Below are 20,620 nucleotides of genomic sequence, written 5' to 3'. Positions count from 1 at the left end.
CCTGTTATAGACAACCTAAGATTCACTCTGTACCATTCCCATGATTCAGCTGAAAGGGAAAAACAGGCTCCTGTGTGAGAAAGGGTTTAATTGCTCTTGTTAGAAGAATTAACCTAGACAAGCACAAAGAACACAAAGAAAGGGAATGTCTCTTGTTGGAGACCAACTTTTGCTCTTGGATATGCAGGTGTAACTTCTTCTGAAGTTACTAACATATCAAAGGCAGGATAAGGCCATAGCACATTTGCATCATGAACCATGGATTCAAGGGAACTAAGGAAATCTTAGTAACATGTAACTAAAAAAACATTCTAGTTGCCTACCTGCTCCATTTCTGTAAACGTGCTCTGCTCCTCATCTTCCTCCTCAATATCAGACTCTCCCACAGCAATAGGAACACAAATTGACAGGTCAGGATTGGTCATGAAGTCATCGTTGTCTGTAATTCCCAGGTGTTTCTCCACATTTTTATTCATCCCATCCTCAGTGTGGTTCTCTTTGTGATTCTCCATGTCTTTGCCAAGCTCAGCAGCTGGATGACTGTTGACACAATTGTTAAGGGCACCTGTATTCTGGGCAGCAAGTTTCATCATTGCCTTCTTTTCAGCTGTCGTTTTGGGATGCCGGAGGACGTTGCAGCAAAAATCCCACGTCGCACTTTTCACATACTGAAGACCCCTGTTGATCCGAGCAAAGGCAAGCTGCAGGTTATTCATCTCTCCATCCTCGTCTGGTGCTGAGAGGTTGTCAGCACTGAAAGAGCTGAGCAGCAAGGCAAGGAACAGGTTGAGCACCTGAAACAAAGGTAGAAGGAAATCAGTGACCCTGAAAGGTGGAGGGCTAATGTTTGGTCTTGGAAGAGGGACGGTTTGAGTCTTATCTGTGCTGCAGTAACATCACCAGACCTTGTGGAATTGCCTCTAATTACAGGTGGTTTCACTAGAAATAAAGATCTGCAGACTTAATTTCAGGTGGATAAGTTTGGCACAGACAATTAAACACATTGATATTCCCCTTCCCTTTCCAGTATCCAAAAAGATAAAAAAGGTAAAGCTCGGAAACAACACAGGATAAAATTTTCATTGGAAGATAGCTAATGTAAATATTCTCATAACTGAATTCTCATATCATGAATGTCCTTTCATTGCTATTACTTCTTGGAGAAAATCGCTAATAGCAACAATTACTGACATCCAGAAAAGTACTGCTTACATGTATAAAAATCATAGGAAGAATTTTCTCAGGCCTCTTTTGATTTCTACTTACTGTGAATATTGCTATTTCCATATAATAGTGATATAATGATACACATATACATGCCACTTCATCCTAATAATATATTTGAAAAATTTTTGAAACATTTTATGTATTTTCATGGATACTCTTGATTTAAATAGCCTCTTGGCCTTGAAGAAAACCTCTTGCAACTATGAATTAACACCTAAGAGAACATATAGTTTCAAAACATTTGCCCTGCAGACAAAAAGAAGCCAACACACCCAGGATTAATGTGGCTAAAACCAAAACAGGCTCATTCTGCAAGAAGGCTTGGTCATGGAAACGTTGATACTAAAATTTTAGAGATTTAGACTGGATATAAAGAAAAAGATTTTTACTGTAAGGGTGGAGAGGCACTGGCACAGCTTGCCCAGAGAGGCAGTGGGTGCCCCATCCCTGGAGACACCCAAGGTCAGGCTGGACAGGGCTCTGAACACCTGATTGGAGCTGTGGGTGTCCCTGTTCATTGCAAGGGGGTTGGAGTAGATGGCCTTTAGGGGTCCTTTCTAACTGAAACAGTTCTATGACTCTATAATTCTGACCAGTAAAATACCATCAGAAGATGTCCACACATGTATGGTAAATTGAACCAGGGACCATAAGTTGGCTCCTGCAACATCATAACTGCCTACCTCTGCTTCTAGTGAACTCCAAGAATAGATACAACTACGTGTTTCAGCAACACATTCGATGATTTACAGTTATTTTTGCCTTCTAGGGTTTTTTTTCCCCCTAATAAATAAATCCAGCAAATAAAACCAGTTTCCTCTTGAAGGCCATCCCCAGTAAATACATCTTTCTGGCTGATTACCAGCTGCTGCACATGGGTCATTATTCCCACTTCTGGTCCAAGAGAATGAAGTATAGCTTCCAGACTGCACGGATGAGAAACTCACACCAAAGGGAGATGTCTAGGATGATGCAGAGCTGACTCAAACCAATATCAGCTAAAATACATTCACTCAAAATAACAGAGGACCAAACTGCCTACTATCAACTCAGCTTCTGCCTGAGCAAGGCTGATGGATGTCTGTAGCACTGCAAGGGAGAGTTGAGCATTGCAGCACTTCTGCTGTTGTAGCAATAAAAGGGATTTTTGTGAAGGTATTCCTTCTGTGATCTCTTAATGCCACCAGAATTACTTGCAAGTCCCCTGACTTCTGACTATCTTATTATGTTTTAAATTGATAAAGTCTGCTAGCCTGCCATACGCAGTATAAAAAGTACTTCTGTTTATCTGGGCCTTACCAAACAGCCACAAGCTTTTGCTGTTCCCTTCCAACTCTTTCTTTCAAATACTTGGAACACATGAGCCGGAATTTTGCAAACGAGCCTGGTCTTAATCACTCCAGTGACACTTTATTTGAAGTGTCCTGTCAGGACTGTTTCATAACATACTCCTTGCAATCACTGTGATTATAAATGAAAGCAGTCAGCAGCACTGCAGATGCCCATGTCCATTACAAACTACAGAATAAAGTAATGCCTTTCTGAGTGCAGCCCTGATCAAAAGTAAAGTGAGATTAAAGCTAATTGTTTCTTAGTTGGTCCATCACATTGGAGTGTTACTGACAGCTTGCGTGGATCTCCTCTTAGTCATCGTGGTTGTCTGGTGCAAGTCAGGATTTCATGTCAAATCCATTCGGATGTATTGTGAGCAACGTTCTCCAACAGGTCACTGAGAACCAGGGCACTGGCTACTGGCTATAATGCCAAGCAGAGGGGAGCCTATCAACAAATGAGTTACTGGCACAATTGTTTCATCCATTTTCAAGCAAATTTGATAGAGTTATGAGGTCTCAGAGATAACCAGTTTGCTACAAATATCCTGGAAATGAGCACTTGGGCAGAGGCAATGCCCAGGCTCTAATGCAGACAGAGCTTAGAACAAGCAACACGTGTATCTTCTTCCAAGCAGCAACTTAGTGAGCCGTGAAGGAGTGCGAAGATCGGAGATTGAGAAACACTGAACTAAAGTCTTCTGGACAGTATAGTTTAAACTAAGTTACTTTAATAAAGGTGTGTATTGATGTTTGAGGCCATTTAAGACATTTGGAACATACCTACATGAGATGTGTATACTCCTAAAGCTGCATCTGTAATCCAAGGAGGGCATGATGGGGTGTCACAGCAGGCACCAGACTAATGGTGTTCAAGGACACCAGTTGCCTCCAGGTTCAAGCACCAAAGCTCAGTGGTCTAATGGAGCATCTAAGCCCCATTTCAAAAGAAAAAGGTTCACAGAAGAGTCAGCAGAGCCTGACCAAACACAGGTGACCACATTAGGGGCTGCATGTTGGTAGCCACCCAATGCCAACTGACCCTAGCATGCTCAAGTCATCTCAAGGCAACTTCTGCATATGATAACTTGGGCTGATGTTACATAATTTTAATGAGAGAACTGCATCTAGTTGGAGGCAAGGCTGCATACTCTTCAGTATCCCCAGCAGCGCCACACAAAACTGGGTGAAGTCCCATATCTCCACAGACTGTTAAGGTAGCTGGGACCCCTTCCTCAAACATAAATAACTCCATGTAAGCACCCAAATATTGAAGCCTGAAGCTGAATTTCATCCTATACTTCGCTCTGCTGTGTGCAGAATAAGTTTTTTGAAACGTCTTGTTTTACTTTTCCACATTTATTTTGGATGTTCAACTACAGTTATGGAAGTCTACTCAGATACACTTGCAGGTATATAGAAAATAGGTGGTAACACATTTACTGTTGTTATTTACCATGGATTATCAAGGCAATGCCGTGTGCTTCCCAGAAATGCAGCTGACATTTTGCACAAAGAGCTATTTGCACTTCATGCTTTCAGCCAAAAATAAATCTCAAATATAATTCCCTCCTTCCTTTATGAACAGGTAACCTCAGAGGTGTATTGTAGGGTATTTAAACAGAGTAAACTGCTGTATAAGCACTTTATGTTTACTTATTCCCCCCCATTTCACTGTATGCTGCATTTTCTAGAAAAATATATGCTCAACCCATGACACATCATATTTTCTGTAAAAGGTTACTAATAATATCCAGTCTTCCTGGCTGCTAACGCAGTGCTTTCAGTTTAAGTAAAAGCAAACTAAAGACAAATTTAGTTTTCAAAAGCAATGGTAGATTCCCATGTCTATTTGGATCCCCTTAAAAAAGGATCTTCTTTCTAATGACATCAAAAATTCAGTCTCTGAAAGCAGGTTGCTTTCTTGGTCTCTTTGAGGTTAGGAATCAAATGACAGATACACTCACAGAAACCCCAAATCCTTTAGCATAACGATGTTAAGCATTTACCCTAACGACAATAAATAGATTTCATAGGCACTTTTAATGCCTTTCCAATGCTAGAGGCTCTGGTTATGCCACTATAAGGTGCAAAGGATCAAGTTCATCCAGCCTTACACTGGATGTTTCCCTGAGAAGTTGGAGAAGTTTTCATAGCATCACAGAATCATGAAGGTTGAAAAAGACCTCTAAGATCATCCAGTCCAACCAACCCACCCCCACCATGCCCACTAACCATGTCCCTCAGTGCCACATCTCCATGTTTCTTCAGCACCTGCAGGGACAGTAACCTTACCAACACAGCTTAATTTCAGGTGGCACCTTCTGATCAAACCCCTTTGAGAATACCTGTATGCAAAGTCTGATGCTGAAGCAAAAGTGTGTGACTACTGCCTCATTTTTCTTCCTTTCTTGTATTTACCTTGACTTGGCAAAAATGGAAGGTTGTAAAACTTTATGTATTTAACCTTACACCTACCATTCAGTCAAACAATGTGCAGCCCCTGCAATCCCCTGTGCTCCAGCGAATTGATTCAGCAATGTATTCACTGCCCCGCACTCTGACTGGGATCACTGAGACAGAGAGCATTTGGCACCTTGCTCAGGGCTGCACTGAATACAGGCCGAAATATCACTGCTAAGTCTAAGGCCACTTCACAACAGATTTAAAATCATTCTGTTTTTCATTAAACTAGGATCAAGAACAATGTTGCACCTGCACAAACCTAACAGTAGGGTTAAACCATCTCCAAGGCAAGGCCTTCAGTTGATAGTCTTGTTTGATTGCAGGGGATCTGATAGGAGCTCACCTCCCTGGCTTCTCCTGTAATGAGATCTTTCCTGACGCACACTGCCAACAAAATGAGGCAGCTTCATTTTCAAACTCAGTCCTTTTCTACAAAAGGCTTGACCAAACTTTTATACTGAGCAGTGACTACGGCCAGATATTCTCATCTGCCTGGGTCACACTGAACAGACCCCAGCAGGCTGGAGCCAGAGATGGGACCTTCACAGTGGGGAAGATTCACAAAAGAGAGTAGTCCAGGAACTGCTCTCAATAGCAATTCTTAGAATCATAAAAACATTAAGATTGGAAAAGACCACTAAGATCATCTAGTCCTACTGTCAACCTATCACCACCATGCCCACGTCTTCTTTTCTTGTAAGCCCACAGCACCCTCTACAAACCCAGACATATTCAGACTGAAGATGTATTGTCTTCCCCACTGCAAGAGATGTAGGATAGGGAGGACAGCTGAGGGCAGCTATGAGAACCGACATCACCTGAGGGTGCTTTCATGTGGAAGAGAAACCAGATAAGCATTTTTTTCTATGACAACAGGGTCCAGAGCAGAAAACATGCTGAATCAGTGAATCCTGCCATTAAAAACAAAACAAAACATTTAAAACAAACTGTATCCCTGTGGCAGTATGTTGTCACTGCTGTCATGCAGCTGCATGGAAACGCCTAAGCAGAGCAGCACGGTGAGGCACCTAATGGGATCATGACTACTCATCTTGTGGATAAAACAGGACATGTACACCTCAACCTACCTAAAGCCACTTCTCCAGCAGTGTCTGCTGGCACAAATCAGACATTTTCTGACCAAGATGAAATACTGACTTCTTCCTGTTTGTTTCCTGATGGCAGTGGACACCCGCGCTGCTTTTTCATCAGTACAGGTGGGGGAAGATGCTGTTCTCCCTTTAGAGATCTTAGGAAGCCTAGTACACTATGTACAAATTACTTTATTTCATTCACCGTGGTAAAATCCAAGAAGATGCGAAAGAAAACTGCTCATAAAAGGCCTTTTTCTGCATCAAGAAGTTATGAGATCTAAGCTTAACCCAGGGACCCACAGCAATAGGTCATCTAGTCCACCTTCATGCTGCTGGAGGATTATTTATTTCCTTGGGAGTACATTTTCCAATCTTTTGTACTTTTTCATCCCAGGGCAAAGTTTATCAAAGAGAGAATACTTCTACAAAAAGCAATTTACATGATCAGTTATTTTATATATTCTGCTTTCTGTTATTTCAGCTGTTCGTGCTGGATAAGAGGCTTATATCCTCCCAGACCAGTTTCTCTTTATCCTGTATTCAATTTGTAATCCTCAGCCTGTGATATCTTAGTTCCTTGTTGTCAAAATGATCGTGATACCACAAGTATGGCACGAGGTCCCTCTGGCTGGGGGCAGGCAGGAGACAACACTGGTTGGAGAAGAATGGATCTCCTTTTTTTTTCTTGCCCAAGACCAGCCAGGAAAATACACGGAAACGAGGATATGGATTTCACAGAATCAAGAGTCATGGGATCATGTGAGGGACATTTAAAGGTCATTTAGGGACATCTAGTCCAACCACCGAGCAATGAATGGGGACACTTACTGCTCCATCAGGTGCTCAGAGCCCCATCCAGCCTGACCCTGAATGTCTCCAGGGACAGGGCATCCCTTACCTCTCTGGGCAACCTGTGCCTCACCACACTTAGTGTAAAAAACTTCTTCCTTATATCCTGTCTATATCTCCCCTCTTTTAGTTTGAAACCATTTCCCTTTGTCCTATCACAAGGGACTCTGCTAAAGAGTCTGTCCTCTTCCCTCTCACAGTCCCTTTAGATTCTGAGAAGCCGCTCTCAGGTCTACCCAGAGCCTTCTCCAGGCTGCACAGCCCAAGCTCTCTCAGTCTGTCTTTGCAGGGAGCTGTTCCATCCCTCACATCATTTTTGTGGCCCTTTTTGAGCCATACTGTGGCCACTTTTGTACCCTGAAGCCATGCAGTCTTTTCAGTGGACTGTGGTCCTAGAGTGCAGGATAGTAGTTGTAAATAAGATATTTTTGGGGCAGTATAGCACCAGCTTATTGCAATATTGTTTTTTTTTTCTAATCAACTCCATCTTAACCTGTTTGGAGAATAACATTTTATCAGTTTAAATATAGAAAAATGATATTTAACGAAAACAAGGCAGCAAATTCAGCTTGTTTCTCATGTAAGAGCACTGAACTGCTGCATGATAATCATGAAAGCAGATGTTCTGCACAGGAAAAACGTGGAGGTGGTACAACAGTGATAATTCAATCATATGCTTATATAAAGTGGATATAACTTCAATCACTTCATGTGACGGATTTCCATTTTCCCTAACAAAGAAGAGACTGCCCTCCTCCCATGTGCACTTTTTTTTTTTAAGCTCTGTAGAAGAGAGCTCACCATCAGCAAAGCACAGCCCTGGGGTAGGGCTGGTAGTCACAGGTGCCTGTCAGAGGCTTACAGGCAAGCTACATCCAGTCCATACAATTAAACATGCCTGTGCTCAATGTGTCTCACTGTAAGTCTGATGCCTGCACAGGTGAGGTGAAACAAAGGGGTAGAAGTGCCTTTGCTCCCCACTGACTATGAAGAATACGAAGGGTGGTTGATACAGGCGTAGCTACCTGCATGGTAGACTTTGGAAATCATGGGAAGTGAATGGCTTTCCCCAGCCCATCACCACTTTGGTGGTACTCACCATAACGCTAATAAGTGTTTTGCTGACTCTCTTCCATTTGGGATATTGGCATTATACTTTCCTGCAGTGCCAGTGGCCTCTTTTATGCCTGACTGCCTTTAAGTGGTTCGAGGCAGAGCAGCGATGCTGGATGGCAGCTGTGCTCACCCATGTTCGATGGTGTTTGCATGGGTGGAGAGAACAGCCACCCTATTCCTCTTAAGGCTTGAAGAAATATGTATAATTAATTGGTCAGATTCCTCAGTGCTGTTCTCAACACTTTACATAGGAATAAATCTGCTTGAGTAATAGAAGGGTAGATTAGGCCCATTAATTACACTCCGCAGCACCTTTGTGTCACATAAGAGTTTTCTGAGGTCATTTTAAACTGCCATTAATCCCTCCCTGTTTTCAGTGTAGATATAAAGCTGGGTAGACACAAGGGTATGTCAGACTTGACACAGGTACACCTGAGAGCAGCAGCAGGCAAAGGCCACCACATAAAAACTGCTCTAGCTGCCATCCAGACCTGGTGAGCCTCAAGATGGAAACGTTCCTCATAGTGGGATTCTGAGTGGGGAGGAATGATTTCCTATGTTGCCACATTTTTTTTTTTATGCGCTAGCCACTCATGTGGGTATAAATCTGCACCAAACCATATCACTCCAAGTGCTAGTCAAGAATTAATTAATTAAATTCAGAGGTCATTTTTGCCGATGGACTTCCAGTGGTTTTTTTTTTTTTTTTTTTTTTTTTTTGAAGGTAAGCCCCTATAAACCTCAGAAGACCAATCTCCGGAAACCATGTGATCCCTGATCTGAAAATATTTGCCTCCAAGTCTGATTTGGTCATGTTGAGTGGAGACAGATAATTTCCTGTCCACTGCTGAAGATACAGCGTAAAATAAACACGTTCCCACAGGTCTTTCATCAAATATCACAACAACACTAGTTCACCAGCAAAGCAAGAGTTCCACCAGGGCTGTTGTGGACTTCTCAAAACAGTCTAGACAGACAAAAAGTGCTATCAAATAGCCCAGTTGCAGACTTCTCCCAGAACAACTGGAGTTGGGCTTGAGGATCCTTATGGGTCTGTAACAACTGGAAGGACCAACACGATGGAAAAGGCGTTACAAAAGAGGTGGAAAGACCAGCACAACAGCAAGGTGCTACAGAGAAAGGGAAGTAGATTGCTCACCTGTATCAGAAGACCCTGAGTTCACAGCGAAAAACTTCCACCAAGGAGGGATCTCTGGAAAGAGACCTTCCCTCAGTGGCAGTCTGTCCTTAAATGAGGCTGAAGAAGGGTGGAGCCAGGCTCCACCCCTTCCAGTCACACAGGTGAATTGCCTTCACCTGTGCTCCCAGGGCTGGCTGGGTCTTTCCTCCAGGTGCTCAATCAGTGGTTCAGGCAGTGACTCAGCAGTTCCCATACACGGGTCCCTCCTAGCTGAGGATATTCTGTGGTTCTATGATTCTGTGAACTGTGACCAAGGTGTTAAAGGCTCAACATACCCCAGAAACCTTAAGGAAGTCAGAGAGTTTAATGATTACGCATCAAGAGACTACAGATATTTTTGTGCTAAGGTGAAATGGTTTCAAGCTTAAAGAGGTGGATTTAGGTTAGACATAAGGAAAAAGTCTTTTACAGCGAGGGTTGTGAGGCACTGGAACAGGCTGCCTAGAGATGTGGTTGATGACCCATTCCTGGAGACTTTCAAGGTGAGATTGGATAAAACCCCAGGCAACCTGATCTAGCTGTGGTGTCCCTGTTTCTTACAGGGGAGATGGACTAGATGCCCTTTGAAGGTCCCTTCCAACTCTAAGGATTCTATGATTCTGTGATTCTAAGTGCAAACAGAAATGTTCTGCATTGGAAGACTGGAATTCAACAGAAAGGTAATTCCCATTCAAACGTGGCAGAATACATCTGGGGAAAGGCAAGTCATGGAGAACCAACAGGAGAAAAGCAGAGCTGGCAGCAGAATAACAGACAAAAAAAATCCAGCGATAATGGCTACATGAAGGAATGACTTCCCTGAAGCCAGTGTATTACACCAAAGTAAAAGTAATAAGAGGGTAGGCCCAGAGAATAGGAAATTAAATCAGAGAACCAAGAAATAATAATTATTGGCTTTTTTACTTAGACAAGGAGGGGAGCAATTTCCTTTAAAATGTTATTTTCTAGACTGTTTCTCAGGCTTGACATTATAATTGTGATATTACACTTTCCTATGAAGTGAAGTGTGAAAAGGATGTCTCCTTTCTGGAGATATTCAAAACTCGCCTGGACACTTTCCTGTGCAACCTACTGGAGGGAACTGCTTTAGCAGTTGGACTGGATAATCTCCAGAGATCCCTTCCACCCCCTACAATTCTGTGATGCTGTGATTTAGTGAATTTTGGGGTCTGAGGAGGATCTGATTTTTTCATTTTGCCAATGCAGATTCCTTGGAGGGCAAAACAGAGATAGATCTGCCTCCCAGTCACGGGGGTTATGATTTTTATTAGTAATTTGGCATTCTGGAATCTCCTGCCTTCAAAGCAGAGGGCAGGGGAGGTTGGTGGTGCCAGTAACATATCCAAAAGGAGGGCCACCCTACATCTGCAAATAGGAGGGAGGGCAGAGAGGTGCTGATGTGCATGCCTTGTTGTTGTCCTAAAACGTGCCCCATTTGCTCTGCCATCATCTCCTCCTGCCTGCCAGCAGTGGCCTTGTTCCTCAGCCTGTCCCCTGCATTTCTCAGTTCTTGTTAAAGCCCCGGGGAATGAGGTACCCTTGATCTTTGCAAGGAAGGGAAGGCAATCCATGTCCTTTCTTCCCACAGAGGATCTCTATAGGATGAAGCTAGCTCTGAGCTGTGCTTTGCATAGAAGTATTTAAAAACAACAACAACAACAAAAAAAAAACCAACCCAAAAACATAAGTAAAGCTCTCTGTGGAGGACTGGCTGCCCGCACTCTTCAAATGAAGTCTGTGTTCCACCACACGATCAAAGCAAACTGTTCTTTCCAGACACGATGACCTCATCTTCAACAAGCTTCTTCTTGTGTCAGGAAATGCAAAAAGTATTTTGCTGATGTGGAAATTTGAAAGTGATTTTATTTATTAATTGCATTCTGTGCGCCTGGCTGAAATCTCAGCCACTGAGGCCACTCAAAAGCTTTTTTTAATGCAAGATGGACATAAAACTGGAAAGCAACGAGAAAGCCAACGGTGTGAGGTGACCATAAGAGCGCTTTTAAGAGTTTATGCTCACTGCCAGTCTGCTGAAGAGAGGAATGAGAGCTAGGCAGCCAGTCTGTTCGAGGAGCTAAAAACTGCATCTGCTGCAGTAAATAAAGACAAGTCAAGACCTGTTCTGCAGCCCTGAGGGAAGCAGCCACCTCCTGGCCCCATTTGCCTCAGGCAGAGCTGCTTTGTGCTGCTGCCCACCAGAGCTGCCCCATGAGTGCCTAGGCGCCAGCAGGCCAGGAATGTGCTAACCAAGACAGAGGAGGGACACTTACATGTTTGAGTTCATGCCCTGGCCACTTTATAGATGTGGCCACCTGCCTGGTTTTCAAACACAGAGACATCAGCAGGCATTTAGTCCTTACTGAAGCTCCCAGAAATGGGATGGCATCACCGCTAAATGTGGGACATGAGGTTACAGGAGAGGAGAAGGGACTTGGAAGTCTGCCTGGAAGAAACTGCCATATGAAGGAGTTTGTAGCACGAGGATGACTTTAGCTCAGCAGCTGCTACAAATGATGATGCCTCCATCACTAAAGACAAATATAATGGTGTTTTTCATCTCCATAAAAATTCAGAATGGAAAATATCAGTATTTTTAACAGTATGCTTCACTCAAAGCCCTAAAATCAATTAGCATGTACTCATTTCCTGAGAAGATTGGACAGTGATCCACTTGCCATACAAGTACTAACTGGAGAAACATACACTGTACGTGGAAAAGATCAATTCTGGTCCCTTTTAAATATCATACACTTCCTAAGAAGAGTAAGCCTGTCATGACAACCTGATTGTTTCACATATCACTTCTAACAAGCTATTTCAAGAGGCAGCTGTTAGAATCAACTGCTCACTGGTGGGGAGAAATAATCAATGTTTTTAACTGGCTATTTTAACAGAAGCATAAGATATGATGAGTAATTAATAATGTATTAAATTTGTACCACTTGGTCTATTTTAACATTAAAATCTTGCCCTTGCCTCAGTGCATGCAAGGAGGAACGCTTTGTCATTACCCTTTCAACGACATCCAGACAACAGTGACATTAATAAAAAGAGACAGATTGGGTTGTACCTACCTTTGCACACTCTTGTCCAACTAAATTTGACTCATTGTCTTCTAGGTTTTTAATAACTACTCTGCTATTAGCGAGAACTTAAACACTGACAAAACCCTACTTATGTAATTAATCAAGCTCAGACAGTACAAAAACAGGCTGTATTTTATCCTACGGATGCCTGCTGCATATATATACACATATATATATATACACACATATATTTTGAAATTTAGGTCCTCTTCAATCACCAGACTAATCCATATCTCAGCGGACATTTCACTAGTATCATATACACAAACAAAATATATAAATACATGAACACGCATAGACAGATACTGTGAGTCCTATTATAGAATCAGAGAGTCATTAAGGTTGGAATAAAATTAAGGAATAATATTAAGGTTGGATAATATTAAAAATATTCCTTCAGTGCTTCATATGATGCAGTCAAGATATTTGACCTGAAAAGACAAGTAGTACAAAAAGCATAAAGCTGGTTTCCAAGGGGCAGGTTTTTTGAACTAATGCATTAGCATTTTTCTTCCTCCCTATTTCTAATAGATCTCCTATCCATGAAGGTGAATAGGATATAGTTTCGTATTTCCTTATGTACAAACCTGCAGAAGAGCACTAGCATTAAGAGACTTTATTGTTCTGTGATACATCCTAGTGGCTCATTATTGGACAAGATGCAGTAGCTTAATATTCTACTGATAAAAATCCACACCAAAGGCCAACACTTGTCATAAGACACCAATAAATTTGGTATGTGTTATTTTTCTGGGGAATTCCAGAAAAAGAGAGCCCTGATGCAGTTTTTGTTTTCAGCCTCCTTTGAACTGTATCAGAAGTAGAAGATGTACAACAATTTTTATTAGGATTTTAGGTATTTATACTTAAAAATATCTACCTTTCTATGGATGGATGATTCAAGGAAAAAGTTGGCAGATTTTAGTACTTATTCAACATGGACACCAAATGGTACCTTTAAAACAGGAACTGAGCACACTTGTCCCCTAATACAAGATGCTTGCTCAGATTTAGTCACCAAGTGCCAAGATTCAGCTCTTCAGAATAAACAACTGTGCCTATGGCAGGATGCACAAAGTCATAAATCTGTAGTGACATTAGGAAGCAGATTACTTTTTAGGAGAACATTTGGGAAGTAGTTTTTCCTCCCATCTGTTCCCAGGTGCATTTCCCTCACCTCTCATGAACAAAGCAGTCTTATACCTCTCAGCCTGGAATGGCCACTACTTAATCTGCCATACAACGGCATTTTTGAAACCCAGCAGTTTTGGATGGTCCATCAAAAATATCCTGACTTTAAATTCACAAGGTTTCTTAGCGTCGTCCTCTAGTGTTCCACATGAGAGTCATTGGTGGTTGGACTAGACAATCACAGTGGTCTTTCTAACCTTAATGATTCCATTTAGGATGAGAGGGAATGGCCTCAAGTTGCTCCAGGGGAGGTTCAGGTTGGATTTTTGGAAAAATTTCTTCTCCAAAAGAGTGGTCAGGTGCTGGAAGGGGCTGCCCAGGGAGGTGGTGGAGTCACCAACCCTGGAGGTGTTCAAGAAACGTTTAGATGTTGTACTAAGGGACATGGTTTAGTGGGGAAGCATTGGTGATAGGTGGACAGTTGGACTGATGATCTTGGAAGTCTTTTCCAACCTCGGTGATTCTATGATTCTATGATATACGCCCAATAACATACACAATAATTGTTTCTGTGGGCATTGATAAATCACACCATTTTAAAAGCCTTGAGTCTGAGACAAAAGGTTTATATTTAACTCTAAACTAATCTACAGGTGGGTGCAGGCTTTCCATCTCTGCTAGGAGCATTCAGAGGCAACTGGACTGATTGATGGCTGGTGTCAGGATTTATCGTTTTGATTCTTCACATGATGCCATCCGTCTCTGGTGGGCCTTTCATTCCTTCTAAGGGTGCTTAATGCTTGAGTAGATACAGCCAGATGTTTGCTCAAAAGCATCAGCTACCTGACTGCACTGCTTCCTGGACAGTATTCAAGCAATGATGGATAACGGAGTATACAAACAGCAGAAACTGCCCAGGGACTCATGGACTATGTCAGTAGCTGGCATGAAAAATATGAAGGGAGATGCTGGGAAAGTGCTGTGGTTTGGCTGCTTTTCTTTGTGGTCTGGATTCTCCGGTATCACACTAAATGTACCATAAGCATACATCAGTGGAAGCAAAAAGGATGGTAATACGCTGACAGTTGTTTTGACTCTATTTTGCTTGGGTCCTGAAAGGTGCTTATTCATGCATTCCAGGCTGCTCTTCCACAAAGCTGCACGTGACTTGAGGAGGAAAATTCACCTCACTTAAATCAGCGTCCAAGCTGACAAGACTGACTCAAATGACATTTCCACTTCGTGCTAACATTCCATTGGGCCTTGAACTCCTTCTGGACCCTCACTATCTCTCCAGCCCCCATCTCCAGCATTCCTACTCTCACAATGGCTCCTGCAGCTTCTCGACACCTCTCCCCCTGCTGCTGCACCCCACACGCACCCTGCTTGCTGCTTTGCACATTTTGCCTGTCCTGATGCTGACTGTTCCTGGCATGCATATTCTTGCTTTTTTTGTCTAGTGGCCTTCATAGCTGATGTCACCAAAACATGAAGGAATGTTTCTAGAATGGTGGGAGCTGCTGAAAGAGCAGATAAGGTGAGCAATGGCACCCAGGACACAAACATGGGGGTGCAGAAATAGAGGCGATGCTCGTGCAAGACTTGGGAAAACCTGAACTTCTCTTTGGATTTCCGGTGGATGCACGTTTGCTTGGAAAGTACTGTTCTGCCCTAGGTACATACAGCTGTGTCTTATCCCCTCTTCCTTCTCTTTTTCAGGAAGAGGAACTGATGAGCCAAACAACGTCTGAATGAGAATATCTGCTTGGTGGCTGAAGGACAATATGCAAAGCCTGAGGGTACAGACCTCTGTGGTGGTCTGAATGTTAAAAAAAAAGTTGTAACTTTAACTTGTAACATACTTCTTCCAAACTTGCTTTAATATCCAACAAGAAGATGTAACTTAGTATTTGCAAGTAGAAGCTACACAATATTCTACAATTCCAGTTCATTCATATTAATCATCAGCTGTACGACCACAATATAACTACATTTTCCTCCAAGGAGAGTAATCTTTATTCACAGAGTAGAAGTCTTCAGTGGCCCCCATGAATAAGAGCGTGTTTGTCATTACATTCAAAAATAATTACTTGATTCAGGGCAGCAAGCGTGGCTGCAACTCTTGAGTTGTATATTTCTCTAGAGAGAGACGGTAAAAATTGTTGAAAATGTGTTTTGTGTAAAATTTGAAAAGAAAATAAGGAGATAGCTGGAAATGTGCTATCGTAGGTCATCAGTGTTCCATTTTCATTCATTTTCTGACACAAGAAATTTTAATGAATGAGGCCTAATTCCTTTGGGGCAAAACAACCATAATCACCCTGTAAAAAGCTTTATGGTCCTGAAATCCCTTGTGTAATGCCTCATGTCTCCTAAAAAGGCCGGAGTTTTGATGTAGCTTCCCTCAGCGACAGTCCCTTCATTTCAGGTAGATATATGAGACTCATCCAAAGACCTTCTTGGACCATCCTAGTACAGTTCTGCTATCTGAGCTCCTGAGATGCAGAATTGCTATCCACATTTTCTTAGGCTTGTTAGATGCCTAGTTATTCTGCTATTACATGTGATTTTACCACCAGGGACAGTGATAGTTCTCTATATCCATTTCACTTAAAGAGAAAATCTGACACATTACCGTAAACCTCTTTCAAGTCTGGCTGTGATCTGCTGATCATCTACTGTGATGGAGATATATCAGTATTGGGTGAGACAGGACTCCTACACTAATAAATTAAATGCGTCCAGAAACATTTCCTCATGCTGAGTACAACTGAGAAAGATCATCCTGCTCCATATTGTTAACCTTTGTCATACCCTGTGCTGACCAAAGTCTCCCAGTTGAGGCAGTCCCTTGACTGTGATCATCCAGGTACATCTGTGTGGTAGGCTGAAGGATTCCTACAGGGTGGGCTTATAGTCTGCCAATGCAGTGGTCACATACATCACATTTTGTGTTCCTCAGTGGTGCTGAAATGATAATACTCTGCAACTGTCTTAAGAAACAACTTCATATAGAAACAAAGCCCCCATGATGAAGACTACACTATCCAACTAGCAGCCTTGTCTTACACTGTTATACACTATACATCACAGCTACCTCTTCTGAAGTTTTTGTTGTTTGACTTCAAAATCACAAAACGGAAGGCAACAAAGCTATCAAAGAAAAGATGAAGCAAAGCAAATTAATCAGAATTATTTATCACATGCTGTTACTTCATTCTTGATGTTAAATAAATAAAATAAAAAACAGCAGTAAAAATAATCTGGATAGATACAAACTTGCAGGCACACCCAGAAAGTGATTTTGCCTAACTGTAGGATTACAGCCACAATAACTAAGTATTAGATAGCTACATGGCACCCAGCCCCTCCTTGTGGTTCTTGGGGACTGCTACTTGCGAAGATGATTTGGAAATTACCAAGCGATTCTCACTGGCTAAGCATCACCCATATCTTTAGTCACTTCTCTTCCCCAGTCAAACCATCCTGACCCAAATCTACCTCTGGCACATCTGTCAGGGCAGGATCCATGCTAATTGGCCTTTCCTCCCTCTCAACCTTCTCATTCTAGGGTATTTGTTCCCTTCCAAGTTACACTGGTGGTGCTCAGGACAATCTCTCAGTGTTAGGAAGGGAGACTGTTGTGGAAAGACACACTGAAGTCAGAATACTAAGAAATTACCATTTCTTCGCATTCCTTGTACCTAGATTTCATACTCTCTTGCCTTGATGCAGAGACCTGACTCTGCAGAGAGCGCTCTGTCAGAACTGCTTTGTTGATGTGCCATTTTATCAGCAGATTTTGGGCATTAGAGAATGAAATGGTTAATGAGATCTGAGATATTTTGGCATCTACTCTGTTTAAGAATCAACAGACTTTAATCTGATGGATGTTTAGCAGCACTTTCCTAGAATACCTCTTCAAGGAACCATCCCATACTGACTTTAGTGAAAGAATGCAGGGAAGGAAAAAATTCTATTTTCCAAGAATGTGACATTTCTGTTTTTCTGTGTATCACAGTCATAGGCCGTGTCAAAACAGAAAGGATTCCATCAAGGCTTCCAAAGATGTGAAAGTGGTATAAAAAGACAGGCTCCAGGGCATCTGATTTTTTTAATGACAAGTTTCTATTGGGTTTAACTAAAGCAAGCCACTTCAAATCTCATCCAAATCACGCTGAGCAGCTCTGCTGACAAGCGCTCAAATTATCATGGGAAAACAGGACTGGAAGGTCCTCTTGGGTCACCAAGGCAAGACCCCTTCTGATGTGGGCTGTTGTGCTGCTTCCTTCAGAAATGAATCAAGTTCCGTCTCACAGGCTGCTGGTTTGGGGCTAGCTGTCTTCCTAGACAACCTCACTGCATTGATAGTCTGAGCTCTCCTTTTCTAAGGGCACCTAAGGGTGATTTATTCTCCTCTGTACTGGGATGAGAGCTCTTTCTTGTTACCTGCACAGCTCTCCTCCCTGTCTACTTTGCATTCTCCTCATCAAATTAGCATTTCTTTGCTTTTCCTAGTTTGGCTTAATCTCTCTTGAGCATCAGTCACAAAAGGAATACATTGCACATCCAGTACTGCAGAACACTGCACAACAGCATGGATACTCTCCTTTCTCCTCTGTAATTACCTTTCCTTATACATATTAGAATCTCATTTAGCCCTCTAATGAGTGCAGTATGTTGTTCGCTCAATTAACCAATGATAAATACACGTGGGTGTCTACAGCTGAGGTAGTGGGACAGAAATAGGCATTTTTGAGGTCTGTTTAATCCGACAGCTTAGACTTATCTTTGGGTAAGATATTTTATGACTTCATGGACTTCGTTGACCAGATCTGACTGCAGAGATAGGTCTCAGTAGTTATCTTCGATGTAGATGCTGACAGTGACCAATAAGTATATCTTTATATCCTCTCAAAGGTTCCCTGTTGATAAGCTACTTAAAAGGGTAGATGTGGCACCTAATGGACATGGTTTAGTGGGCATGGTGGTGATGGGTTGATGGTTGGACTAGATGATCTTAGTGGTTTTGTCCAACCTTAATCACTCTCTGATTCTGTGACTCCATGATTCTATGAAAACATAAATTCTTAAACAGGGTGGAGTGACCTTACAGTTTCTGTTTCATGCATCATATATTAATTCAATGATGACAGTTAGGCAATTCTTCCTGCAGGATAGCTGGGCACCGTAGAAATTTGTGATGCTTTCTATCTTTGAGTTCTCAGAAAAGGTTGTCAGTATTTTTCTGGGTGAACAATGTTGATATTGGACAAAAGAAATGCCTGTGACCAATGACAAAGAGCATTTTCAACCTCTTATTTCAACTTTCCTCCCAGTGAAAACCTGACCATCTTCTCTTGTGACAGACCATACATCCTGGCATGCTTATGACTCAAAGCATAGGCTTTATTTTGTACCATGCTGGAAGAAGCTGGTAGAAATCTCACTTCATCCAAGCAGCACGGACAAGAATGAAGAAGTGGCTTGGCCATCATGCGTCAGACTCTCGCAAAGAGGTTGGAAGGTTGTTCCTTCTGTGATTGGAGTGTCAACTTTATTCATGCATGTCATTAGTGCAGCAGCAGTCCCCACTGCAGGCACTTGTCCCCTGAGAAGCGGCTGCTGTCACCCTCAGCTCTGACACTGGCTGACCCAGCAGAGCAGGGAAGCAAGGACTGCCTCGTTACCCAAATTACCCTCCGCTGTTTTAGTAACTCCTGTCTCAGTTATTTGCGTTATGAAACTCAGGAACACAAATGTACACAGGAAATATGTTAAGTCTTAACTGTAACCGTAATTATTCAGTTAGCAATTTCAGAAGTCCTTATACATGAGAGAGAGCCTACTTTATCATTCCTCTGGTTTGGCTTTCCCTTCCAAAGTAGCTTCCTTGACTCTAAAAACGCCGTCAGATGATAGCAGCACAGTACTGCTGTGCAGGAGGCAGTCACACAGCACGTAATTCCCCAACTATGCTCTAAGGTTTAGTTCTTTGAGGATGACTCAAATATCAGCTGACTGGCAGTGCACATAGTTTCACATAGCACTGGCACAGTGCAAGGCATTTTCGGGATATATGAATACCAACCAAAGACTTAAGAATTACTAAAATTCCTTTCAGCAGCTTGACTGCTCTATAACATGAAGTTGCCCAGGGCACTTAACTAATTTTCCATGCTTTTCTTCCACCATTCCTTTGAATTTATGTTAGTGAGGCTCGATAAGACCTGCAGACCAAAGCACTGAGCGTATCACAGAATCACAGTGCTTGTAACTCTTCCCACCCCAGTCTGCAGCCAGAGCTAGTCTTCTTATTTTAAAGAGTTATTAGAGCTTTTTGCCTAGCTGAACTTTTGTCTGATGTTCTTCAGCACATGAGTGAGTTTGTGAACTCAATCCACTCTCACTGAAGAAACTAACTTTTGATAAAATTGTGGGAGAGAAGAACCTTCTTTCTACCTGCTAATTAACATCACCAAATCTCCATATGCTTGGCATGGAATGAGCCTCATGATCCAGAACCTGTTGTTCTTTTCCCATTTGCCTGGTACTATCACACTATCACACCTATGGATCATCTTTTTTTTTTTTTTTTTCACCCTGGGAGCTCTACATACAATAATCACTCCTATTCCCCAGTCTTTGCTGCAAGCATACAGAACTGATGGCTGAAGAGCATGAAGCTGGCACTTTTGTTTTCAGCTGACCAGTAACTTCAGATTACTCATGCTGACAGAGGTCTTCAATATCTGGTTGTACATCTGGAACAGTCTTTTCTGAGCATGAAAGTTTAAATACGTGCGGATACTGTTCATACAGTCTCCTCTGAACTGGATTTTACATTTAACAATCCCTATGCAATCTCATGAGTTTTAATATCTAAGGGAATAAGATGTTGCAGATTCACTGAGAAATCCGTTAATATTTCAAATGTTAACATTTTCCCCAGAATTTCCAAGGTAGTATTTTCATATATCAATACAAACACAGAATCCATTGACTAACAGTAGGAGGAGCTTTTCTGAATCTAGGCTGAACTCCCCGGAAAAATATGCAGAAAGTCATAACTTGTCCCAAATCATCTAATCACAGAAAGCTCACAGAAAAACATGGTAG

At 42.1% G+C, this 20,620-nt stretch overlaps 1 protein-coding gene across 1 annotated transcript in view; it reads right to left on the bottom strand.

Moving 5' to 3' along the window:
• LOC110394380 (sodium channel protein type 5 subunit alpha-like) overlaps positions 1-20,620 on the bottom strand; it is a 222,397-nt gene that overhangs the window by 69,421 nt on the left and 132,356 nt on the right. The window contains exon 17 of the mRNA XM_021388192.1: positions 328-794. Coding sequence (XP_021243867.1) covers positions 328-794 — 467 coding nt within the window. The remainder of the gene's footprint in view (positions 1-327; positions 795-20,620) is intronic.

Source organism: Numida meleagris, chromosome 2 (assembly GCF_002078875.1).
Source record: "Numida meleagris isolate 19003 breed g44 Domestic line chromosome 2, NumMel1.0, whole genome shotgun sequence".
NCBI lineage: Eukaryota > Metazoa > Chordata > Aves > Galliformes > Numididae > Numida > Numida meleagris.
Note: the sequence above shows the minus strand (reverse complement) of the source record. Positions and strands in the feature narration are given on the sequence as shown.